Genomic DNA, 23649 nt, shown 5'->3' with positions numbered 1-23649 from the left:
GTGTGAAAAACTTCCCCCTAACATCTCCCCTGTACCTACCCCCCAGCACCTTAAACCTGTGTCCTCTCGTAGCAGCCATTTCCACCCTGGGAAAAAGCCTCTGAGAGTCCACCCGACCTATGCCTCTCAACATCTTATATACCTCTATTAGGTCTCCTCTCATCCTACGTGAAAGAATCTTCCTTATTTTTGCCAGAAACTGGGATATCGAAAATAATGTAGCAATTTCATCTCTGATTTCATTTTGTTTTCCAATGCACGTTTCCTCCTGTGTCGTTTAGGGGTAACTCACTATGCTTGTATCTGTACTTAAAAAAAACCAACTTGAAACCTGAAGAGGTTTGTTTTGAGTGTTGCAGTAAATGTGCTGCCACACTTTTGTCATAGTGAATGCATACACATTACTGAAGAAGGGAAATAATATAATGATTTATGGTAGTAGTGACAACTGTAGTTTTAGCTGACTATTCAGTTTGTCATGTTAATGTGATATTTTTATTTTGGAAAGGAGTAGGGACTAAGAGCAGGTCATTCAGTCAGCTGAGAAGGTTCAATTGGATAATGGCTGACCTGTACTGCAACTCAACTTCATTCCATGTTATTTGGTATGAATACCTAATCAAAATCTATTAGTATCAGGCTTGAATAAATTGATTCAGCGTCCACAACCTTTGGAGGAGCAAGCTCCTCCCCCCTATCTCTTGTGTGAAAAGAAGTCTTTCCTGATTTCATTTCCCAAAAGGCCGAGCTCTAATTTTAAGCTAATTCCTGTGCCAGAGCAAATAGCTTGCTTGTATCTAACCTATTGAATTCCTTAATTATTTTAAATATCTTGATTAGAACACTTATCAACCTTCTACTCTCAAAAAAAAATACAAGGCAAGTTTCTGCAATCTTTCCTCATCATTTTAGTCCTAATATTCTGGCCAATGCACGCTGTACCCTATTTCTAGCTTACAATTCTGCTTCACACCTCCAGGGACCTGGGTTCGATTCCCGGCTTGGGTCACTGTCTGTGTGGAGTTTGCACATTCTCCTCGTGTCTGCGTGGGTTTCCTCCGGGTGCTCCGGTTTCCTCCCACAGTCCAAAGATGTGCGGGTTAGGTTGATTGGCCAGGTTAAAAATTGCTCCTTAGAGTCCTGAGATGTGTAGGTTAGAGGGATTAGTGGGTAAATATGTGGGGGTAGCGCCTGGGTGGGATTGTGGTCGGTGCAGACTCGACGGGCCGAATGGCCTCCTTCTGCATTGTAGGGTTTCTGTGAATTCTATCAGCCTTTTTTGGTTATTTTTCATTCCCGCATCCTTGCTTAGTGAGTTGTGTACGTATGACAGATACTTTCCTTAGCTCCCCAACAGCTACTAATCTTTACCAGTAAGAAAATATTCTGAGTTCAATCTTTTTTATGTCCCTTTGTAACCTTGCTCAGATCTACACAATTTACTGCACTCCCTGATTTATTGTCATCTACAAACTTTGTTATGTAACCACCTATTTAAGTCATCAATTTAGAATCAAAGAATGGTTACAGCAGAGAAGGAGGCCATTCATCCAGTCATGTCTGGTGTGTCTCTCTGCAAGAGAAACCTCTTTTCCCTGCAGCATTCAAGAAGAGCAAGAAGTCTCACAAAACTAGGTTAAAGTCCAACAGGTTTATTTGGCAGCACTAGCTTTCAGAGTCTCAAGCTCCTCCTTCCGGTGAGTGAGGACTTGTGTTCACAAACGGGGCATATAAAGACATAAACTCAATTTACAAGATAGTGGTTCGAATTCTCGCATTCCAACCATTATCTTGTAAATTGAGTTTGTGTCTTTATATGCCCTGTTTGTGAACACAAGTCCTCACTCACCTGAAGGAGCTTGAGGCTCCGTAAGCTAGTGCTGCCAAATAAACCTGTTGGACTTTAACCTGATGTTGTGAGACTTCTTACTGTGCTTACACCAGTCCAACGCCGGCATCTCCACATCACATTCAAGAAGCACAGTGTTCAGTATGAGATGGGAACATACTACAGATGCATAGAGATCAAACATCTGACTGGAAACACTGCTAATGTTTACTTGGAATACATCCAGCGCAATCTTCCAGAAGGGCTTGCCAAGGAGGTGACCAGGACCATGATAGAAAAGCTACCAGAACATATTAAGGAACTTGTTTGGAGTATGCATTCTTCTAAAAAGGAAGAAAAACCAGACATTTAAAGTCAACGGACATGAAACCGCTTATGCATTTTCCATACCCTTCCTCTGCCACATTCTCAGCACTGAATTCCAGATTCTAATCACTCACTGCGTAATGTTTTTCTTCATGTCATCTTGGTTCCTTTGCCATTTAGCTTAAATCCCTGCCCTCTGGTTCTCGACTCTCTCACCAATGGAAGCACTTTCTCCCCATCTAGTCTATCCAAACCTTCTCTAAGGAAAACAGCCCGAGTTTCTCTCATCAGTCCTGCAACCATTTTGGCAAATCTTTTCTGTATCTTTCTGAAACCTACAAAACTTTCTTAAATATGCTCAAAATTGGACACAATAATCCAGTTAAAGCCAAATTAGTGTTTCATAGAGGTTCACTATAACCACTTTGTTTTTGTATTCTATACATCTATTGATAAACCTCAGGATCCCATATGTCTCATTAAGCACTCTTTGAAGAAGATTGGAGAAAATGCTGAAGGAGAGGATTAATATTCAAAGGGAATATTCAAAAATCCTAACAAATTTGTTAGGATTTTTCAAAAATGTGAACAAGTGTGTTGATAAGAGAAGTTCAGTTGATGTCGTTTATATGGATTTTAGCAAAGTTTTTGACAAGTTCGGAGACTGATTGAGAAGGTTAAAGCACATGGAATTCAGGAAAACTTAGTGAGATGGATCAGAAACTGGCTCAGTAATAGGACTCAAAGGGTAGTGGTAGAAGACTGTTCGAGGACTGGATGCTGGTGTCCAGCGGTGTACCACAAGGTTCAGTACTGGGACCCTTATTGTTAATGATATAGGTGAAAATGTGTGGGGAATGATAAGCAAGTTTGTAGATGACACCGAGATTGGTCAGGTGGTTAATAGTGAAGAAGATGGTTGCAGGTTACAGGAAGATATAGATGGGTTGGTCAGATGGGCAGAGCAGTGGCAGATGATATTTAACCCTCGTAAGTGTGAGGTGATGATGCACTTTGGAAGAAGAAACAAGACGAGAGCATTTAATGAATGGCAGGACACTGGGAAGTTCAGAGGAACAAAGAGATCTTGAGATAATTATTCGCAGATCCCTGAAGTTGACAGAACACGTGAATAGGATAGTTAAGAAGGCATATGGGACATTTGCTTTCATCAGTCATGGTATAGAGGATAAGAGCAAGGAGGTAATGTTGGAGCTGTACAGAGTGTTGGTTAGGCCACAGCTGGAGTATTGTGTGCAGTTCCGGTCATCTCACTATAGGAAGAATGTGATAGCACAGAGGGGGTACAGAGAAGGTTCACCAGGATGTTGCCTGGAATGGAGCATTTGAGCTATAGAGAGAGACCATGTGGTCTTGGATTGTTCTCTTTATACCAGAGAAGGCTAAGGAGGGACATGATTAAGGTGTATAAGATTGAGGGGAATGGACAGGGTGAGCATTGGAGCAGCTGTTCCCCTTGGTTGAAGGGTCAGTTATGAGGGGGCATAGTTTTACAGCAAGGAGCAGGAGGTTCAAAGGGGATTTAAGGAAAAAACATTTTCATTCAGAGAGAGGTGGGAATCTGGAATGCGCTGCCTGAGAAGGTAGTGGAGACCGGAAACCTTACAATTTAAAAAAAATATTCGGATGAGCACTTGAAATATCATAATATTCAAGGATAATGGGACATTCACAGGAAAATGGGATTAGCACAACTTTCATGGTATTTATTGTATGTGCAGACATGATGGGCTGAAGGGCCTTTTCTGCAATGTATGACTCTGACTCATGTTCTGCCACATTCAAAAATTTGTGCACACATACCCAGAGCCCTCTGTTCCTCTTTTAGAATTATATATTTTATTTCATTTTACCCCTTCTCATTCATCCTCCCAAAGTGAATCTCACAACATTTCACTGTATTAATTTTGATCTGGCATGTGTCTATTCATTCCACCAGCCTGGCTATGTCCTCCGTCACTGATCTCCTCAGTTCATAACATAAGTTTATTTTATTATCCACAAATTTTGAAATTTGTGCTCTGCACACCAAAGTTCAGGTCATTAATATGGTTCAAGGTAAGTGATAATCTTAGGACTGATCCCTGGGAGATCGCACTATATATCATCTTCCAGTCCCAAAAACAACCAACAAACCACTGTTTCCTGAAACTCCACTAACTTTGTGTTCATGCTGCTACTGTCCTTTTTTATTCCATGGGCTTTAACATTATTGACAATCCTGTTCTCTGTCATTTTTTCATACACCTTTTGGAAGTCCATGCACACCTCATCAACCCTCTTTTTATCTCATCAAAAAATTCAAACAGCTGAAGTAAACATGATTTCCCATTAACGATATATATGACCTAGCCTTAAATATGGTGAAAAGATGAGCCTCTATACAGATTACTAGGGCACACATCTTGTCACATCCCACCGCATCTGACAAAAAATCCTTTATTCTTTATCAAAATCCAGTCTGACTGCTACCTACCAAGCAATTACTATCCCGTGTCACAAGGTTACCTCCGGTCCTGTGTTCTTGATTTTGCTAATAATCTCTCATGCTTAATCAGTTTATTCCCTTCAGTTATTAAATGAATAAGAAAGTGTAATTGAAGGGCTATGTCTTAGAAATACTTCCCAATTTCTAAAAGCGAAATAAATAGAGAGATCAATATTTTGAGTAGACAGAGATCTGCATTACTAAGGGTAACACTGTTCTCCTCCAAAATGTTAACCATGTGTTCTCAAAATAAAATAATTTTTATTAGTAGACAGTCTTCAATGATTTCAAAACCATATTCCAAGGCCCGTCACTCATCAAGTAGCAACCTCAAGAATAAAAAAATACATCATTAAGCTATGTAGTGTACCTGAGATGGAATAAAAACAACATTAGTATCCTTTCAAAGACAAAGTACCATGTGAAAAGACCAGTATTTGCAGGCTAAAACTGTTAATTAGATGTATTTGGAAATTAAACAATGCTCAGAAGCAGCAAACTGCAAGAGGCTACTGGGAATGAAATACCAGATTTGCATAATAAATAAACTGTTTTAAAACAAGATCAGAAACGGTATAAAATGAGAAGAGTTGTCCGAGACTTCTGATTGATCCTTCTGCAAATGTAGATGTTTATGGAACTTGAACATTACAATTCCCACACAAGTTGTGGTTGAGCTTTCAAATGTGAAAGCTATATCCATCAGACAATTGTACTATTTCACCTCCACATTTCACCACTTTAATATGCTTACCTTAATCTATAACTGGCCAGGCTTTAGAGTGCCGATTAAAGTTGTCTTTAAGCATGCATGGGTTTCCTCCAGGTGCTCTGGTTTCCTCCCACAGTCCAAAGATGTGCGAGTTAGGTTGATTGGCCATGCTAAAATTGCCCCTTAGTGTCCTGAGATGCGTAGGTTAGAAGGATTAGCGGGTAAATGTGTAGGGATATGGGAGTAGGGTCTGGGTGGGATTGTGGTCGGTGCAGACTTGATGGGCCGAATGGCTTGTTTCTGCACTGTAGGGTTTCTATGATTTCTATGCTCCTCAGCTGATATATTTGTTATTTTGTCTGTGAGTAATCTGTGGTTTACATGCAGCTCTTTCCGTTTTCTTCATTTCCACCTGTTCAGTCTCATCTCAAAACTCCTCCACTCTGTTGAACAAATGTTGACATTTCATTGAAAAGAATAGAATACAGTACAGACGGAGGCCATTCAGCCCATTGAGCCTGCACTGACAACAATCCCACCCAGATCCTTCCCCGTAACCCCACATATTTGCCCTGTTAATCCCTGTGACAAGGGGTAATTTATCATGGCTAATCAACCTAACCCACACACCTTTGGAGTGTGGGAGGAAACTGGAGCACCCAGAAGAAACCCACGCAAACACAGGGAGAACGTACAAACTCCACACAAACAGTCACCCAAGGCCTGAGTTGAACCCAGGTCCCTGGCGCTGTGAGGCAGCAGTGCTAACCACTGTGGTGCCATGCTTTAGTTTATTATCATACTATCATATTATCATATTTTTCTTTTGTAATCATAGTTGATACACTTGATTATCTGGTTTCCTCTTACTTGAATAGTTTATTATTGGAGTTATAATGTTTTTTGTGATACTATTAAATGTTGCCCAAAGAACTCAGTGCATTGTTTACTAATAAATGGAGAGTAATGAAAGAGCTTGAGAAGTTGCAGTTGAGAAAGGAATGACTGTGACAGTTCTTCAAAGTTATGAAGGGTCAATGGGATAAATATTGATGGATTGCTTTGACGTGAGCAAGATTAAGACCAAAGGGTCTACATTTAAACTGATCACCAAGACATTAAGAGAAATTTTAATCGTTAACTTCAGGTTAGAATTTGGAAATGCCTACCAGAAACCATTGTTGAATCTGGTTAAGAAAGTTTTATTAAAAGTGAATTAGCTAGTTCCTTGAAAAAGAGGAAAAATACGGAGAATGAAGAATAAGCAGGGATATGGGATTAGACAGCATTTCTCCAGATGTGTTAATAAGATCAGCCACCCATCTTTTTATGTTGGCTTGGTCCAGATTTTTCTAATTTTGCATGCTTACTCTTCTAATTAACTGTAATTTGATTTTACACAGAGGTCACACTATAATCTTTCATCTTCTAATTATTTTTGCTTGGCGTAATTGGTATAAATATACATGAGTTAATGGCCCAGGTTTTAGCGAATGAACTGCGAGCATTGGTTATTATTCTTGCAGCTCTCCATTGACTTTTCTTAATGAACTTTTAAGTGATAACCTATGGTCATCAGGGGTCTGAAATTAGATCTGTGAAAAGGTCAAGCAACAACGTGATTCTTCAATCAGTCAGATTGAAACATTCTTACTGAGGCTTGCAAATTTTAACCAGGTCGTCTCAAATTTGAATATTTAATTCAAATGTGAAATAATTTACTGAAAGTGGAATTGGAAGGGAAGGGAATATGGGATCAAGAGAGACAAATAGAGATAAAAAAGTTAAAGATTAATTTTAATTTTAAAAAATCTCCAACAATTAAAATCCTGTAGAATGAGAATCCACACACATAATTGCCAAAGAAATTGCTTTGTATTAATTAAGGTTTATCACGTCATTAACACTTCACATACCTGAATTGACTCGTCCTGACTTTTTCCGGCGTTTTTAATGGGCAAGTCCTGCAACTTCATGACCTTCATTTTTGGTCTGGATTTTGCCTTAGAAATAACGACGCTGATATATAAATTGGACAGCAACCTCCAGCGCCCACACATGTGCATTTGAACTTAGAAAACAGGAAGTTTCTATTCAATGTGCCCTGCCAAATCTCTCAACAAGATACCAGTGTAACAAAAATAGCAACAAAGTGGGGAAAGTGTACAGCAACTTATTTAACCTAATGTTTAATACTCTCTTATCACCAATAATTCACTATGTGTTACATCCAAGAATTTCAAATTCAAAATTCAACTTCGAATCTCAACCCAGCAAACTAAACTCAATTACATCATACAAAGTACTCGTGTTTAATTTAATTTTGTTCCACTGGGACCTCCAAAAGCCAAGGATGGAGGAGTAGGGGCCGATTAAGGACCAAAAAGGAAATTTACACGCAGGGCGGGATTTTCAGGCCGCTCTCGCCCCAAGGCTGAAAAATCCCACCCGTAGTCAGCGGACCTTTGTTTGGTCTGTGTCCCTGCCCATTACGATTCCCATGGCAGGCAGAATGGGAAAATTCCGCTTATGGAGTCTGGAGGTATGGCAGGTGTTAAATTAATACTTTGCATCTGCTTTTATCAAGGCTACCCATTCCATGAAGATAGAGGAGGGATCTATCCCGAGAAGGATTCAAAATTAATGAGAATGTGTTGAAATGACTGTCGGTGCTTAAAGTTGACAAGACACTGGGACCAGATAAGAGATCCAAGGATATTGAAGGAAGTGAGAATGGAAACTACAAGGACATTGGTCATAGTCTCCCAACCTTATCTAGACTCAGGGGAGCTGCCAGAGAACTCGAGAATTGCAAAAGTTACGCCCTTGTTCAAAAAAGGTGGTAAGGATAGTCCCAGCAAATACAGACCAGTCTGTTTAACATCAGTGGTGGCAAGCTTCTAGAATTAATTAGCTTTGAGGAAACAATAGAATTAGTAGTCGCATGGAAAAATGTGTGTTGATTAGGAAGAGCCAGCATAGATTTCTGAAGGTGAGATTGTGTTTAATTAATTGCTGGAATTTAGAAACATAGAAAAACTACAGCACAATACAGGCCCTTCAGCCCACAAAGTTGTGCCGAACATGTCCCTACCTTAGCGATTACTAGGCTTACCTATAACCCTCTATCTTACTAAGTTCCATGTACATATCTAAAAGTCTCTTAAAAGACCCTATTGAATCCGCCTCCACCACAGTTGCTGGCAACCCATTCCACGCACCCACCACCCTCTGAGTGAAAAACCTACCCCTGACATCTCCTCTGTACCTACTCCCCAGCACTTTAAACCTGTGTCCTCTTGTGGCAACCATTTCAGCCCTAGGAAAAAGCCTCTGACTGTCTACTCGATCAATACCTCTCAACATCTTATACACCTCTATCAGGTCACCCCTCATCCTTCGTCTCACCAAGATCTAGAACATTAATGTATGTTAGGAGCTCACTCAACCTATCCTCATAAGGCATGCCCCCCAACCCAGGCAACATCTTTGTAAATCTCCTCTGCACCCTTTCTATGGCTTCCACATCCTTCCTGTAATGAGGTGACCAGAACTGAGCACAGTACTCCAAGTGTGGTCTGACCAGGTTCCTATATAGCTGCAACATTATCTCACGACTCCTAAACTCAATTCCTCGATTGATGAAGGCCAGTACACCATACGCCGCCTTAACCACAGCCTCAACCTGCACAGCTGCTTTGAGCATCAAATTTCTTGAGGATTTAACAGAAAGGGTGAAGAGGGTAATGCTGTTGATGTAGTGTACATGGATTTTCAGAAGGCATTTGATACGGTGCCACACAACAGACTTGTGAGAAAAGTTATAGCTCATGGAATAAAAGGGGCAATATCAACATAGGTACAAAAAGTTGTGAATAGTAGAAAGCAAAGAGTAACAGTTGATGGATATTTTTCAGGCTGGAAGAAGATTTGTAGTGCTGTTTCTCGAGGTTGGTTTTTGGATCCTTGCTTTTCCTAACATACATTAATGTTCTAGATCTTGTTGTGCAGGGGACAATTTCAAAGTTTGTGATGGCACAAAATTTGGAAGTATTGTAACTGAAGAGGACAGTGTGGAACTTCAAATGGACATAGACAAATTGGTGCAATAAGCAGATAAAATTCAATGCAGAGAAGTGTGATATGGTACGTTTCGATAGCAGGAACATGGAAAGACAATATAAAATAAGAGGTAAAGTTCTTAAGCCGGTGCAGGAGCAGAGGGAGCTGGGTGTATATTTGCGTAGATCAATGCAGGTGGCAGGACAAGTAGAGAGAGCAGCAGTTAATAAAGTATATTGTATTCTGGGCATTATTAAAAGGAGCACAGAGTACAAGAGCAAGGAAGTTGTGCTGAATTTATACAAGGCACTACTTAGACGTAAGCTGGAGTATTATGTACAGTTCTGGGTGCCACACCATAGGAAAGATGTGAACACATTGGAGAGAGTGCAGAAAAGGTTTGCAAGAAGGATTCCAGGAATGAGAAGCTTCAGTTATAAGGGCTGGACAAAGTAAATAGGGAGAACTGTTCCTGCTTGTAAAAAGATCAAAAATGAGAGGGCACAGATTTAAAGTGTTTTGTAAAAGAAGCAAATATGGTGTAAGAAAATACTTTTCACAAGTGGCTCGGGTCTGGAATGTGCTGCCTGGAAGTGCGGTGGAGGCAGGTTCAATCGGGGCATTCAATAGGCCAGATGATAACTTGAATAGAAGCAATGCATAGGGGCACGGGGAAAAGGCAGGAGAATGGCACAAAGTCATGATGCCCATTTTGGAGAGCCAGTGCAGTTGTGATGGACCGAATGGCTTCCTTCTGCTCTGTGACAGTTCTGTGATTCTGTGAATTGTGTATTGTGCAGTTAATGCACAGTTAATAGCCATAAAGCTGTTATTCTTCTAAGTGGTATTGCATGCAATTGATTTTGTTTTTCATTTTAACATCCATACAGTCAGTTTTTCATGTTAAAACTTTACCTTGTGGAATCCCTGCAATTGTTCATTCTCCATGTTAACACTTTCCCTTGATAAATTTCTGCAACTGCTCATTCTCCCTGCTTCTATGTTTCTTCTTTGGCTACTCTCTTTTCTATAAGAATCATACAGTAATAAGTGAGGGAAAAATATGTTCACTTCAAAACATGAATAGATCAAACTCTCATTTTTAAAGAACAAGGGAAGGAAATGTCGAAATTGAGACAATAACATCCAGTCACACATCAACTTGAGGATAAAACTGGCAAGGAATAAAAGGAAAGCATGAATTTTTTTTTTAAAGTTAAATTCACTCTTTCTGGGTACACTAACTATAGGTGACCGAGTCGTTTGCTCGTTTGGGGCGGCACGGTAGCACAGTGGTTAGCACTGCTGCTTCACAGCTCCAGGGACCTGGGTTCGATTCCCGGCTTGGGTCACTGTCTGTGTGGAGTTTGCACATTCTCCTCGTGTCTGCGTGGGTTTCCTCCGGGTGCTCCGGTTTCCTCCCACAGTGCAAAGATGTGAGAGTCAGGTTGATTGGCTATGCTAAAATTGCCCTTAGTGTCCTGAGATGTGTAGGTTAGAGGGATTAGTGGATAAATATGTAGGGATATGGGCGTAGGGCCTGGGTGGGATTGTGGTCGGTGCAGACTCGATGGGCCGAATGGTCTCTTTCTGTACTGTAGGATTTCTATGATATCCAGAACTTCTTTAGGGTCCCCCCCCCCCCTGCCCCCGGACTGAGAATTGGATGCATGTCCAAAGACTATAGAGTAGCAAATGTAACATCTTTTTTCAAAAATGAAGGCACAGTTAACTAAGGTAAATCTAGGTCATCCAAGTTTGACACCTGTGACAGGGATTTACATACTGATGAAATTATTAAGCGTCTGGCTGAAAGGAAGTAATTAGAAAAGGCTAGCATAGATTTCCAGAAAGAAACTTTTGAGTTTTTGGCAAATATCATGGATAGGAAACATGCAGTGGATGTGATGTATGTTTATTTCTCGACGATGTGCAACACGGGAGATTATCGGCGGTGGTTAAGGGATATCGAATTAAAGGAAGGAAAATAAATGTGATTATTGGTCAGAAATGTGTAAGCGAAGCAGGAATTAAGGACATTCAATTGTTTGCATTTGTTCAGTGATGTACATGGTGAACCGAAACAGTGATTTGGGTACGGGGCCAAAGGGAGTTGTCTCTAAATTTGCAGGCTATACTAAAACAGCAAGTGCAGTAAATCATTCTGAGAATAAAAGGAAATGTGAGAGAGAATACTGATGAGATGGATGAATGGGCAAAAAAAAGTGGCATTGTCAGTGGGAGGGAACATATTTTGCTTTTATAAAAATGAAAGCAATAACTGCATTTTGAACGGCAGGGACTTATGTTATGTAGAAGAGCAAGGGTTCAGGTACACAAAGCAAATACTGTTCCTTCAGTAGATAACTTTTTTAAAAAGAAAGCTGGTGGAATATTTAGTTTTACAGCTAGAGGTACATAATATAAAAGTAGAGAAAATAGAGATATAATGGTGAATCTATCTAAAACCTTGGTACAATCACAACTGAAGTACGTTGTCCAGTTTTGGGCTCCACGCTATATAGAAAGATTGTTGGCCCACTAGTAAAGGAGGTATTGCACAGATTCTCTAGGAAGCTGCTTATTATGAGCCAGCATAATTACAAAGAAAGACTTGAAACTTTGTCAGAGGTGAGGGGACAAGATACCATTGATAGATATAGAAGACTTCCATTGATTACGGGACCTAGAGTGAGGGAGTGTAGGTGTGAAGTTAAATGCAAGAGGTTTGGGACAGAGAGCAAGAGAGTGTTATGCATAGGGATGTGAACGTGTGATATTACACTCCTGGAATTGGCCATTGAAGCAGCGTGGAGGATAAACAATAAATAATCTGGTTGGGCTGAAAGGCCAGCTTTCTCTTGCCATTTCTGTGTAAACTATGTACGAATGTCGATCAATAGTATTAGGCCTGTATCCTACATTATTGGTAAGGGCATAACGTTGTTACTTTGTGCTTGTCTTGTGACATATTGCTTCAATAAATTTGCTAAGAGGAAAATGCTATTGCTTTTAGGCTGTAGAAAGACATTAGTAAACAACAGAAACTGCACTCCAGAGGCAGTGCCATGGGAGGAATGTCACTTGCATTGGTCTGTGACTTCATCGCTCCCCAGCGTTGGTTTGGGGGCGGGTGGGGAGGTGTGTGTCCCTGAAATGCGCAGGGAAATCCCTCTGGTAAGGGTTTATGTGACAATTGTCCAGAAATGCTAACTTCTCTTTGACAAATGCATTGTGCTGGGAACCTCATCCCACCCGCTCCCGCAGTCTGAATTGGATTTTTGATCGACAATTCCCTTTCATCTGGAACCCTCTGAAACTCTGAGCTACCCAGGAAATGTTACAAGGATTAAAAGCAGCCGTACTCCTGGGTAGTGAAATCACTGACCACCACCACAACCCCAGACATGCTCCAAACCCCACTGTATAACTTGACGAACCATCGACCGCTTACCACACTGACTACCTCTGACTCATCCTTCCCCTTCATACGCCCTAACCATTCTCCCATCCCTTGCCATGATACCCCTCACTCAGCTCCTACTACCTTACTCCATGCCACCCTACTGTCACAAGCACCCCATGACATTCTACAAACCAGTTTAATTTCCCACCTCACCCGCCCTGTGCCACCCTGCTGCCGCACCTGCCCTCTGCCACCCTGCCGCCGCACCCGCCCTGTGCCACCCTGCCGCCGCACCCGCCCTGTGCCACCCTGCCGCCAGACCCGCACTGTGCCACCCTGCCGCCTCACCCACCCTGTGCCACCCTGCCGCCTCACCCGCCCTGCCGCCTCACCCGCCCTGTGCCACCCTGCCGCCGCACTCACCCTGTGCCGCCCTGCTGCCTCACCCGCCCTGCCGCCGCACCCACCCTGTGCCACCCTGCCGCCGCACCCACCCTGTGCCACCCTGCCGCCTCACCCATCCCGTGCCGCCCTGCCACCGCGGCGCCCCCGCCGCCCTGTGCTGCCGTGGCGCCCCCGCCGCCCTGTGCCGCCGTGGCGCCCCCGCCGCCGTGGCGCCCCCGCCGCCCTGTGCCGCCGCGGCGCCCCCGCCGCCCTGTGCCGCCGCGGCGCCCCCGCCGCCCTGTGCCGCCGCGGCGTCCCCGCCGCCCTGTGCCGCCGCGGCGTCCCCGCCGCCCTGTGCCGCCGCAGCACCCCCGCCGCCCTGTGCCGCCACGCGCTCCCCGCCCTGTGCCGCCGCGGCACCCCACCGCCCTGTTACGCATCTCCTGCCATAGTACACGCCTCATCCACCCTACCACCTTACCCGCCTGTGCCATCTACCATGTTACCCACTGCCACCCTATCTCCTCACCAACCCTGTCACTCTACCCCCTTTCCCATCCCCTCCAATCCTACTCCTTACCTCCCATCACCCAGTCCCTGCCACCCTCTATTAGAGCATCCATTGGAAGATGGGCTGAGATAAATTCGGAAGTAGGTAACTTTTTGTGTGAGCGGGAAATTGGGATTTTGACCCAGATCGGAACTCTTAGGGCAATAAATTTCAATTGTGTTATCTTCGAAAGCAAGGATGATTGTAACGTTCACTAAAAGCAGGTCTGAAAAAACAACGAAATAGAACTGTCTAGTAGTTAAGTACATGAGGTTGCGTAGGTTAATGGCACAAAAACAGGCCATTCAACCCAACCAATCTATGCTAAAGTTTATGCTTCGTTGAGCCGCCTCCTGTCTTTCTTCATCTGAATCGATCATTATAACCCTCTATTCTTCTATGTGTAGAAACAGGGAAACTTCTCTTTTGCTTGTGTAATAACTTGAGTTGGATCATATGTAGATTTAAAACCAATCTTCCATTGTGAACTAAAGTCGTTCATTTGAAGCAAATCCCTGCTGTCAACTCATTTCATCAGGTGTAAGTCAATTATCCTGAGACTCCTGACCTTTGATTTCTTAAAATGTTAATCAGATTTGTTCCTCTTTCATTCTTGCATATCTATGCAGATCTTTCTCACACATAAACACATGTATACACTCTTCAGTTGCTTTTTGTAGCTGTATTAAACAAAGCTGTATTCTAGATAAGTTCTGTGAAAATAATAGTCCATTTTTCCTCCATGTTGCTGTTAGCATTTGGAGGTTTGCAATATTGAACTTCTTGCTCTATTAGTTTTGCATATGTGGCAAATTAGGGCAAAATCACTTTTGCAACTTTTTTCATTATGATCTTCCTTCGAACTGCCGCAAAATAGTTATTAGATGATCACTATTTTAATGCTGATTGGCTTGCAATATAGTCATATAAGGGTGGCCCGGTGGCACAGTGGTTAGCACTGCAGCCTCACAGCGCCAGGAACTCGGGTTCGATTCTCAGCTTGGGTCACTGTCTGTGTGGAGTCTGCACGTTCTCCTGTATCTGTGTGGGTTTCCTCCGGGTGCTCCGGTTTCCTCCCGCAGTCCAAAACACGTGCTGGTTAGTTGCATTGGCCATGCTAAATTCTCCCTCGGTGTACCCGAACAGGTGCCAGAGTGTAGCGACTAGGGAATTTTCACAGTAGCTTCATTGCAGTTTTAATGTAAGCCTACTTATGACACTAATAAATATACTATAACTTAAAGACTTTAAGCCTGAAATCAAATCCTGGAGAAGAAATTTGGCATCATAGAAAAGAAAGTAGTGATGTGAAAACAAATCCATGATTTCTGATTGGCCTCGGAAGTTTTTCAAGAGCACTGCTCACTATACTACAGGCCTCCAAGTAATAATGAAAAATTGAATTACAATAGCCTTTCGCTGTCAGCTCTTGATCAAGGATCTAGTTTAATAGGAAAGCTGTGTTTTTGTCAACCGTGGTTTGATCTTTTAAATAATTCAGTGTGCATTTAGTGAAGTAACTGGATTATAAATACATTGCTTTTCTTGTAAGTGTCAATGTGCTTGACAGGGAGTCAAATTGTACACTGAAAAGCAAAGTTGAGTATGGATATTCATCAACATCAAATTGATGTATTATCAAAATTTGAACTGATCTACTTTGAGGAATCCAAACTGTATCTTGTTCTGAAGATGCAACCTAACCTGAAATGTCACTTTATTGTACTTTCAGCTGTGAAGAGGTTTTAAATTGGGTAGCTGTATTATCTGCTCTTCGAATGAATCATGCAGTAATAGGCTCTGTAATTTCAAGAGCTGTTGATATTTAATTTTTGGCATTTCACTTAAAACAATAATTTAATGCGATTATGACAATACATTGAGTCATTCAAAGCCCTGAACTATGTTCTATACTTTGTAAGTATTAATTCTTTGCAAGCTAATTTGTAAAATTTCTATAAGTATTTTGATACAGTGATATGTAAATATTTATTCAAGGTACTGGTGGAAACAATGGAAATGTAACTTCTATGCCACTAAGATGTGTTATTAAGGGACAACTCCATCTGCTCTTGTTGGGTCTGACTATAGCTTTTTGGTGAACTGGTATCGTAGTTTATATTTTTATTTGCCACTATAGTGCTTCCCAAAGTTATGTTTAAATATTCTACTACTTCCCAATGAATTAGTATAAATTGAAACTGTCAAGTAAATCTGTGGTGTCACCCTTTGCACCCGAGACCAATGTAAAATGGATCTTTTTTATTGGCAGTGGAATAGGTATGATTGCATTGTTATTTCAACATTAAACTGCTGTTACATCTGGTTATCACCTTGGATCATGAATTTCTGTTCTATTGACAATATATAGCTGACTGTGCACAATTACTGCTCCAGATTTTACTGCATATAATCCAAGCCCATAGACAGTGTACCCTGCATTACTTTCATGTACATAGAGTTGTGTTACATGTTTTGTAAGAAACTGAAGTGGTCATTATTAGTTGGTTGACATGTTGCAGTGCACCGCTGTTAATTTAAGGAGTGAGACTGATGCCATTGGGCAAATACAAATATTGTTACAGTGCCATGCTGGCTTCTCAGTACAATGGGACCAGCAAAACGCTATTCCATTGAATGACTGGCACTATTGTTACTTATCTATGCAAGTGTAAACTGAAATGCTAAGGGAGCTTTAGTTTGAATAATTTTAGAAACATGAAGGTAGTATGAAAGTCCTGGTATACTGAGGGCATTAATGCAAGTTTGAACTAATAACTGAAATCCATGATTTCACCTGACTGAAGGGAAGAGAATGTCAGTGATTACTGTATAAAGTTTCATGTAACAATGCAGGGTCTATAGCAGCCTCATTATTCTAGACCTTAAATTATATCTTACTAATACTAATTGAGGTAAAAATGTTAAGAGATGTAGCAGATAATGCAGTGATAAGTATTAATGCCTCAGTGACATTCCTCTGGAGTTCAAAACATCGTTCTGAGTGTTTTTATACAGTATTTGTACAAGGTGCTTCTTGTTCGACCATTTAAAATTGATGGGCAGCATGTAGTTAATTGCTGTAACGTTTCAGCATTGCTTCTTTGAATAATGACTGGATCAATGAAGTAGTGAAAGATTCTCTGATCAGAACACTCATTGCTGGTGAGGAGGCAACTCCAAGCTTTTCTCCCCAGCCTAGTCCCTGATGGATTAGCAGAGGAAAGCCACAGCCAAATTGTTACTTCAGACAACTGTGGAACTTTGAGTTTTGATTTGATGAACTTAGACCACTGGTTAGCATTTGTTCAGTGGTGCATATGTCAGTCGAGATTGAAACACCAAGGGATTTGCATTGATTATGCTTGGTTTATAACTACATTGCTTGTTTATTTATAATATTCCACAATGTGAGATTCATGATGTCCATTTGTAGATGATTGAGTTTCAACAGATGCTTTCAAATGCAGCACCTTCAATAATTTGAAGGGATGACCAGTAATATATTGTGGTGTGGAACCATTTTTAGTTCATGCCTATTGTCCCCTCCATATGGGGACTTGACAGTTTTGACTTGATCATCAGGAAGGTGAGCAAAGCAACAAAAGAACAAAGTAGATTGTTTCCTTTAAGTAGACATAAAAAGGTGAAGTTGAACTAAGCTGTACAGTTATCCTCCAACTCACATGTCTTAAAGTAACAAGCATCAATTTGCTTGTGGCCTTCCTGTCCCACTTGTTTAAGGAACCAATCTGGGGACGAAAGCTTGAAATTGTCTCTGTACCGGGAATGAGGGTTCTGGTCACAGAGTCTTTTACTTGTGGATTAATTAAAGTTAATAATGCTCACAGGGCGCACAATGATGTGAGGTCTGCAGGACATCTGGTATAAATGCTGAGATGTGGAGATGCTGGCGTTGGACTGGGGTAAACACAATAAGGAGTCTAACAACAGGTTAAAGTCCAACAGGTTTATTTGGTAGCACAAGCCACTAGCTTTCGGAGCGCTGCTCCTTCGTCAGGTGAGTGGAAGATCTCCACTCACCTGACGAAGGAGCAGCGCTGTGAAAGCTAGTGGCGTTTGCTACCAAATAAACCTGTTGGACTTTAACCTGGTGTTGTTAGACTCTTTACTGTATAAATGCTGAGCTCAGTATTTGGCTCCTCAGCCACAACCTCTCCTTATTTATGATACAATATTCTTAACTATTCCATCACTGCTTCCCTTGGTTTATATTACCTTGCAGAACTCATCATTCCAGAGATCTGATGTCTCTAACTTAGAGTTCTATTCCCTTTACTCATAAGCTGCCTGTTCAACTACAACTAGGGTAAAAATAACTAAGACAGATAAATTTATCTATCAGCAGATCAGAACTACACAAACAACAAGTATCTACCTTTAATGACTTTACAAAAGAGCCCTTGAGGGCGAGAGTTGATTTTAGACCCATTCTGAATACTATTTCAACAGTCTTCTGTAGATTCTATCTAGGAATAACATAATGAAGATCTCCGTGCTAGATGGAAACCTAGCATAATCTAACTTAACATAGCTTCTCTAAGAAATCCATGACAGAGTGGGAGGTGCACCTGCGGTCGAAAAAGAAACTAAGCAAAGTTTGGGTATGTGGTAAGGGCTTCAGTTATGATATGGAAATGAAGAGGGATGGTTAACAGTATTTCTAACTTGCTATGTAGTTTGATTGAAATTTTGTAAAATAATTCGCTTAAAAACATTGAATTTACAAATATGTAATGTGTATTTTATAAAACCTGTCCCAGACCCCTTATCCAATATCCAGAAATCTGGAAGGACCTGAAGACCAGATCCTGCCCTTGAAACTACAGTCCCATCAGACATTGCTCTTTATCATATTTGGGTCATGGTGCACTTATGGGTCTAGGATTAACAGTGGAAACCGGCCTGGTCCGCCCCTCATCCCCTCCTTTTTTCGTCATAGCTGGGACCAGCTCAGTGGAGAAATCAGCCTAGCTTTATTTTATCCTCTTCCATCTGTCTGTCTCTCTCTCCCCCCCCAATTGCATAACAATCACTGAAGTATTTTGATATGCCATTCAACTGTACAATGCAAAGAATATTTGGCTACGTTTTTCTTATTTCCGTTTTCTGTAATGCTGTAAGATTTATTTGGCACACCTAAAATAATTTTTAATTGACTCCAGTATTTGTTCTCTCAATCCCTATTCAGTCATCAAGACCTTCAAAGAAAATTCATAATTTTGGCAAAAGGTCAAATTCTATTAAGAGGAATGCTAATGCACCAGTGATAAAGCGTGGCTGGCTTTATAAACAGGTATGCATCGCCGTTTGAATTATGACATTATTGTGGTCTTTGTGAGGAATCTATTGTTACATATCACGTATGAAACAAGTCAATTTATTTCTCAATATATATTGATATATTTCAAGTTTTGAAATAGTGGTCAAACATTAAAAATACGCACGTATACTGAGACAGAATAGTATATACCATCCAGTTACTCACCCTCTCCCCACCAGTATATTTCAGCCATGATCTTTCAGATTTGATTTTTGATAAAATAAACTGGGAAATAATTGTTTCCTCAAATGACAACTGAAGAAACCAAAGAGATAAAATTGTGCACAATATCCAGTTGTGGCTAAATCAACCTTTTTGTATAAACCATTTCCCCAGATGTGAACCCTTTTCCTCTGATTGTACAATGCCTAGCCAAACTGTTCTAGTACAGCTCTAGCACTGGCATCTCCTCAGGAATGTGGAACATTACCCAGGCATGTTCTGTCCACAAAAAGCAGCACAAATCCAAGCCAACCAATTACCGCCCATCAGGTGCTGTTGAGTACCATCAAACAGCACTTACACAGCAGACTGACGCTCAGTTTGGATTGTACCAGGGCCACTGAGCTCCTGACCTCATTACAGTCTTGATTCAAACATGTACAGAAGAGTTGAACTCAAATTGAGGTGAAAGCGACTGCCCTTGACATCAGGTCTGCGTCTTGTGTGGCATGAAGGAACTCTAGAAAACTGAAATCACCGGGAACCGAAGGGAAAACCCTCCAAAGGTTGGAGTCACGCCTATCACAAAGAAATCATTTCAGTCCTGGGACATTGATGGAGGAATTTTACATGATAGTGTCGAGGCTCAACCATCTTCAGCTATTTCAACAACGACTGCCTCTTTATCACAAGGTCAGATGTGGGGATGGTTGCATAATATTCGGCACCCTTTGCAACTCTTCAGATACTGAAATTGTCCACATCCATATGCAGCAATATCTGGACAATATTCAGGCATGGGTTGATAAGTGGCAAGTAACATTTGTGCTACACAAGTACCAGGCAATGACCATCTCCAAGAAGAGAGAATCCAACCAACGCCCCTTGACGTTGAACTGCATTACCATCAGTAAACACCCCATTATCCGCATCTGGGGGGGTTGCCATTAACCAGGACTGAACTGAACCAACCACATAAATACTACAGTAGAATACTCTGCACTGCCTAGGTAAGACGTTTGACACCTTCCAGGACAAAGCCACCACCTGATTGGCACCCCATCGACCATCTTCATCACTCCCTCCCTTCATCAACGATACACTGTGACAGCAGACTGCAGCAATTCATCAAAGTGCTTTGACAGCACCTTCCAAACCCACATCCTCTATCACCTGTAAAGACAAGGGCAGCAGATGCAAGAGGAGCACCAGATGCATGCATTCCCCTCCAAGCTGTACATTATTCTTTCTGAGAACAATATCGCCTTTTCTTCAATGTTACTGGGTCAAAACCCTGGAACACCTTTCCGAGTAGCTCTATCGGTGCACGTGGGCTGCAGCGGTTTAAAAAGGCGGTTCAACAACACCTTTTCATGGGAAATTAAGGATGGGCAATAAAACTAAGTGCTGGCTTAGCCAGCAATGCCTGCATTCCTTGAACAAATAAATAATGAAGCAAAATCTTGTTTGGCGTTTTTAGTGCAGCTATACACAACAGTTTCAGTAACCAAACCACCATTATTTCCAGTTTGTACTTCTGTAAACTATTATTGTAAAGCTTATAATCTTGTTCAGCTCTTTCTTTGTATAAACAAATAAAGATTCACTCAATTCTTGATATAATAAGACAGGATTAACAATTGTAGTTTAAGTTGCACCACAATGCCATTGTGTAGCTCGTGTTTTTGCCACTTCTATTGGCCTGATGTATATTTTTAAAATGGCCTCACTGAAATGGAAAATGCATTCCTCAAAAACACTTGGTTACGGGAAAGGATAGCTGGATTGATAAAGTAACTTACAGTAAACTGCAATTTTGAAAGAAATAGCAGGATTCTATTTTGAATTTTGGGCTGTAAGTATTCAGGAAAGGTTGGGGGTGAGACATATAAACAGTGTCATCACTGTTAATTGTATCATTTACAGATTTGGAGTTGGAGTTTTTCCACAAAATGGGCAATTGCTGCTCTTGAATGCCACTTAACAGTCTCTGTTAGCAGAGATGCAAATAGCAAAATCATTGAAGATGCCTGATTCAACATTTTTCATTGTTTTGTAGGACAGTACAGGTATGAAACTCTGGAAGAAGCGCTGGTTTGTCCTTGCTGATCTGTGCCTGTTCTATTATAGAGGTAAGATACCTGTGTAGTTCATTTTTAGGAAACACAGAGTTGAAATTCAAAGGCCCTTTTATACAAAGCTGTATCATTTGACTTATCGCTCTAATTTTGTGGCTGTTGCTTGTATACTTGTATCTTATATCGGATATTTATGCAGGTAAAATATTTATTAATGCTCCATTGTTATTACAAAACTATTCAAGCAAGACACCAAACTGACAACATGACTTGTATTTTTGGGAGTTAGGGCACTTTGTGAGGGCAGCTGAGACATGAATTATTATTCTTAGTTGTCAAAATGCTACTGCTAAGATGTATAACAAAAATCTAAATGTAATCACTTTCTCAAAAAGCTGATTCCACAGAAAATTCTGGTCTCTTGGCTCTTGATAAAATTGTGCTAAACATGATTTATAGCATTTATTCAGTCTCTACAAACATAGTCATCCAAACAATTACTTTAACTTTACTCCTACGAGTTATACAATGATCACCAGTAATAACTGTTTGGTGGAGGAAAAGACTTTTTAACCAATTAACCACCAATACAGCTTTTGACTTCCTACTCCATCTTTATTTTCAATTAGTTAAGCCTGACAACTCATTTTCCTGCAACTTTGATTATTTGAACTGCCAATTTGACTGAGTGATTGAGCTCGAGTCAAAGGGTTCCGAGCTCAGTCGATTTGACCATTTTGTCCTGCGGGCTCATGGGCGGGGCGAGCTGGTAAGATCGCAAAGGGGCGAGAAATCAAGTTCGCGCCCGATTTTGTACCCCTCGTAATCTTACTGGCACCGGATATTTGATGCAATCAGCCTTGCACCCAAAGTGGCTGATTACATTATTTAAAAATATTTAAATCAGGATTTGAATGTAATTAGCAAGCCCAAGAAAGAATCGTCCAATCATACTTGCCTCTGTGGTCTCGTCGGGGAAGGTTCTCTCCAGCGAGGATCACATATGATCCTCCATCAACGGGGACCAGACGTAATGGCCTCGCTGGTAGAATCTGAGGCTATTGGTGCCCCCATGGGAGGTCGGTGGAAAGGGAGCGTGCGCTTGGGCAGTGCCAGCCTGGCACATTGGCAGTGCCAAGGGGCAGGACTGGCTGAGACCAATTGAGTAGGCGTGGCCATACTAGGGGCAGACTGGTGGGAGGACTGCTGCACACTCTGCAACAGCAATGGGTAGGGGGGCATTGCTGCCCCTCTGCAACAGAAATTGGAAGGGGGAGGGATCAAGATCGTTGTGGGGCAATGCTTGCGATCAGCCACGGGGGCTTTGCAGGGGGCTGCTGGGCCATGGAGACTGGCTGATAGCAGCAGAGACAGAGACCTGCATATGTGCTGCTATCGGACTTCTACTGTTGGACGACAGATAAAGCTTTAATTTTTATTGCACACAGATCAATTTTTTTTATTGCACAATGTGTTATAAGATTTGGGAAACAGTGGTTAGCACTGCTACTTCATAGGCCCAGAGACACGGGTTCGATTCCTGGCTTGTGTCACTGTCTGTACGGATTCTACATGTTCTCCTGTATCTGTGTGAGTTTCCTCCGGGTGCTCCAGTTTCCTCCCACAGTCCGAAAGACATGAAGAATTCTCCTTCAGTGTACCCGGACAGGCACTGGAGTGTGACGACTAGGGGATTTTCACTGTGACTTCATTGCAGTGTTAATGTAAGCCTATTTGTGACACCTAATAAATAAAACTTGAATAAAAGATTTGACTGGTGGCCTCGCCGAATCTGAAACTCTCCTGTTTTTACGCTCGTTCTGGACTTAGAATTTTTTTGGCTCTCTATGGATTTGATCAGATAATCTGATTATTTCAGTTCATAACCAAGGAAGTATTGCATTAACAGTGCTTTCTTGTCTTGGATGATGTGTTAAATTGAGGTCCCTTCTGCTTGTTTTAGTGGGCATAAAAGATCCATTGTATTCAAAGAATAATGCAAGCTGTTTTGTTTTGTGGAAACTCGATGAATAACAAAGAGGCTGGGAATGTTTTTGAGGATATTTTGTCACAGTCAATATTCCAATGACAACCCAGAACTGTATGACAATGAGTGCTGATGTGGAGAAAACAGTGAAAGCTCTGTTCCTGAATGGTCTCTGGTCTCAAACCACTAACCTTTCAGTTAACAGTCGAAAACGCTCGTCAATTGAGCAACAGAGACATACAGGACGTATCTTGGTGCCCTGGCCAACATTTATCTATCCATCACTCAACACAAAACAGG

The 23649-nt window shown here is 41.5% G+C and overlaps 1 protein-coding gene across 6 annotated transcripts in view; it reads left to right on the top strand.

Moving 5' to 3' along the window:
- The window catches only part of plekha5 (pleckstrin homology domain containing, family A member 5), a 347863-nt gene that overhangs the window by 223310 nt on the left and 100904 nt on the right, over positions 1–23649 (top strand). For all 6 annotated transcript variants that reach the window (XR_013500156.1, XM_078235326.1, XM_078235325.1 and 3 more), the window contains exons 6-7: positions 18991–19095; positions 21344–21416. Coding sequence is in view for 5 of the 6 variants with exons in the window: in XM_078235326.1 (XP_078091452.1) it covers positions 18991–19095; positions 21344–21416 (178 nt within the window). In the remaining variant the exon portion in view is untranslated. The remainder of the gene's footprint in view (positions 1–18990; positions 19096–21343; positions 21417–23649) is intronic.

The sequence above is a fragment of the Mustelus asterias genome, chromosome 19 (genome assembly GCF_964213995.1).
Source record: "Mustelus asterias chromosome 19, sMusAst1.hap1.1, whole genome shotgun sequence".
Classification (NCBI taxonomy): domain Eukaryota; kingdom Metazoa; phylum Chordata; class Chondrichthyes; order Carcharhiniformes; family Triakidae; genus Mustelus; species Mustelus asterias.
Note: the sequence above shows the minus strand (reverse complement) of the source record. Positions and strands in the feature narration are given on the sequence as shown.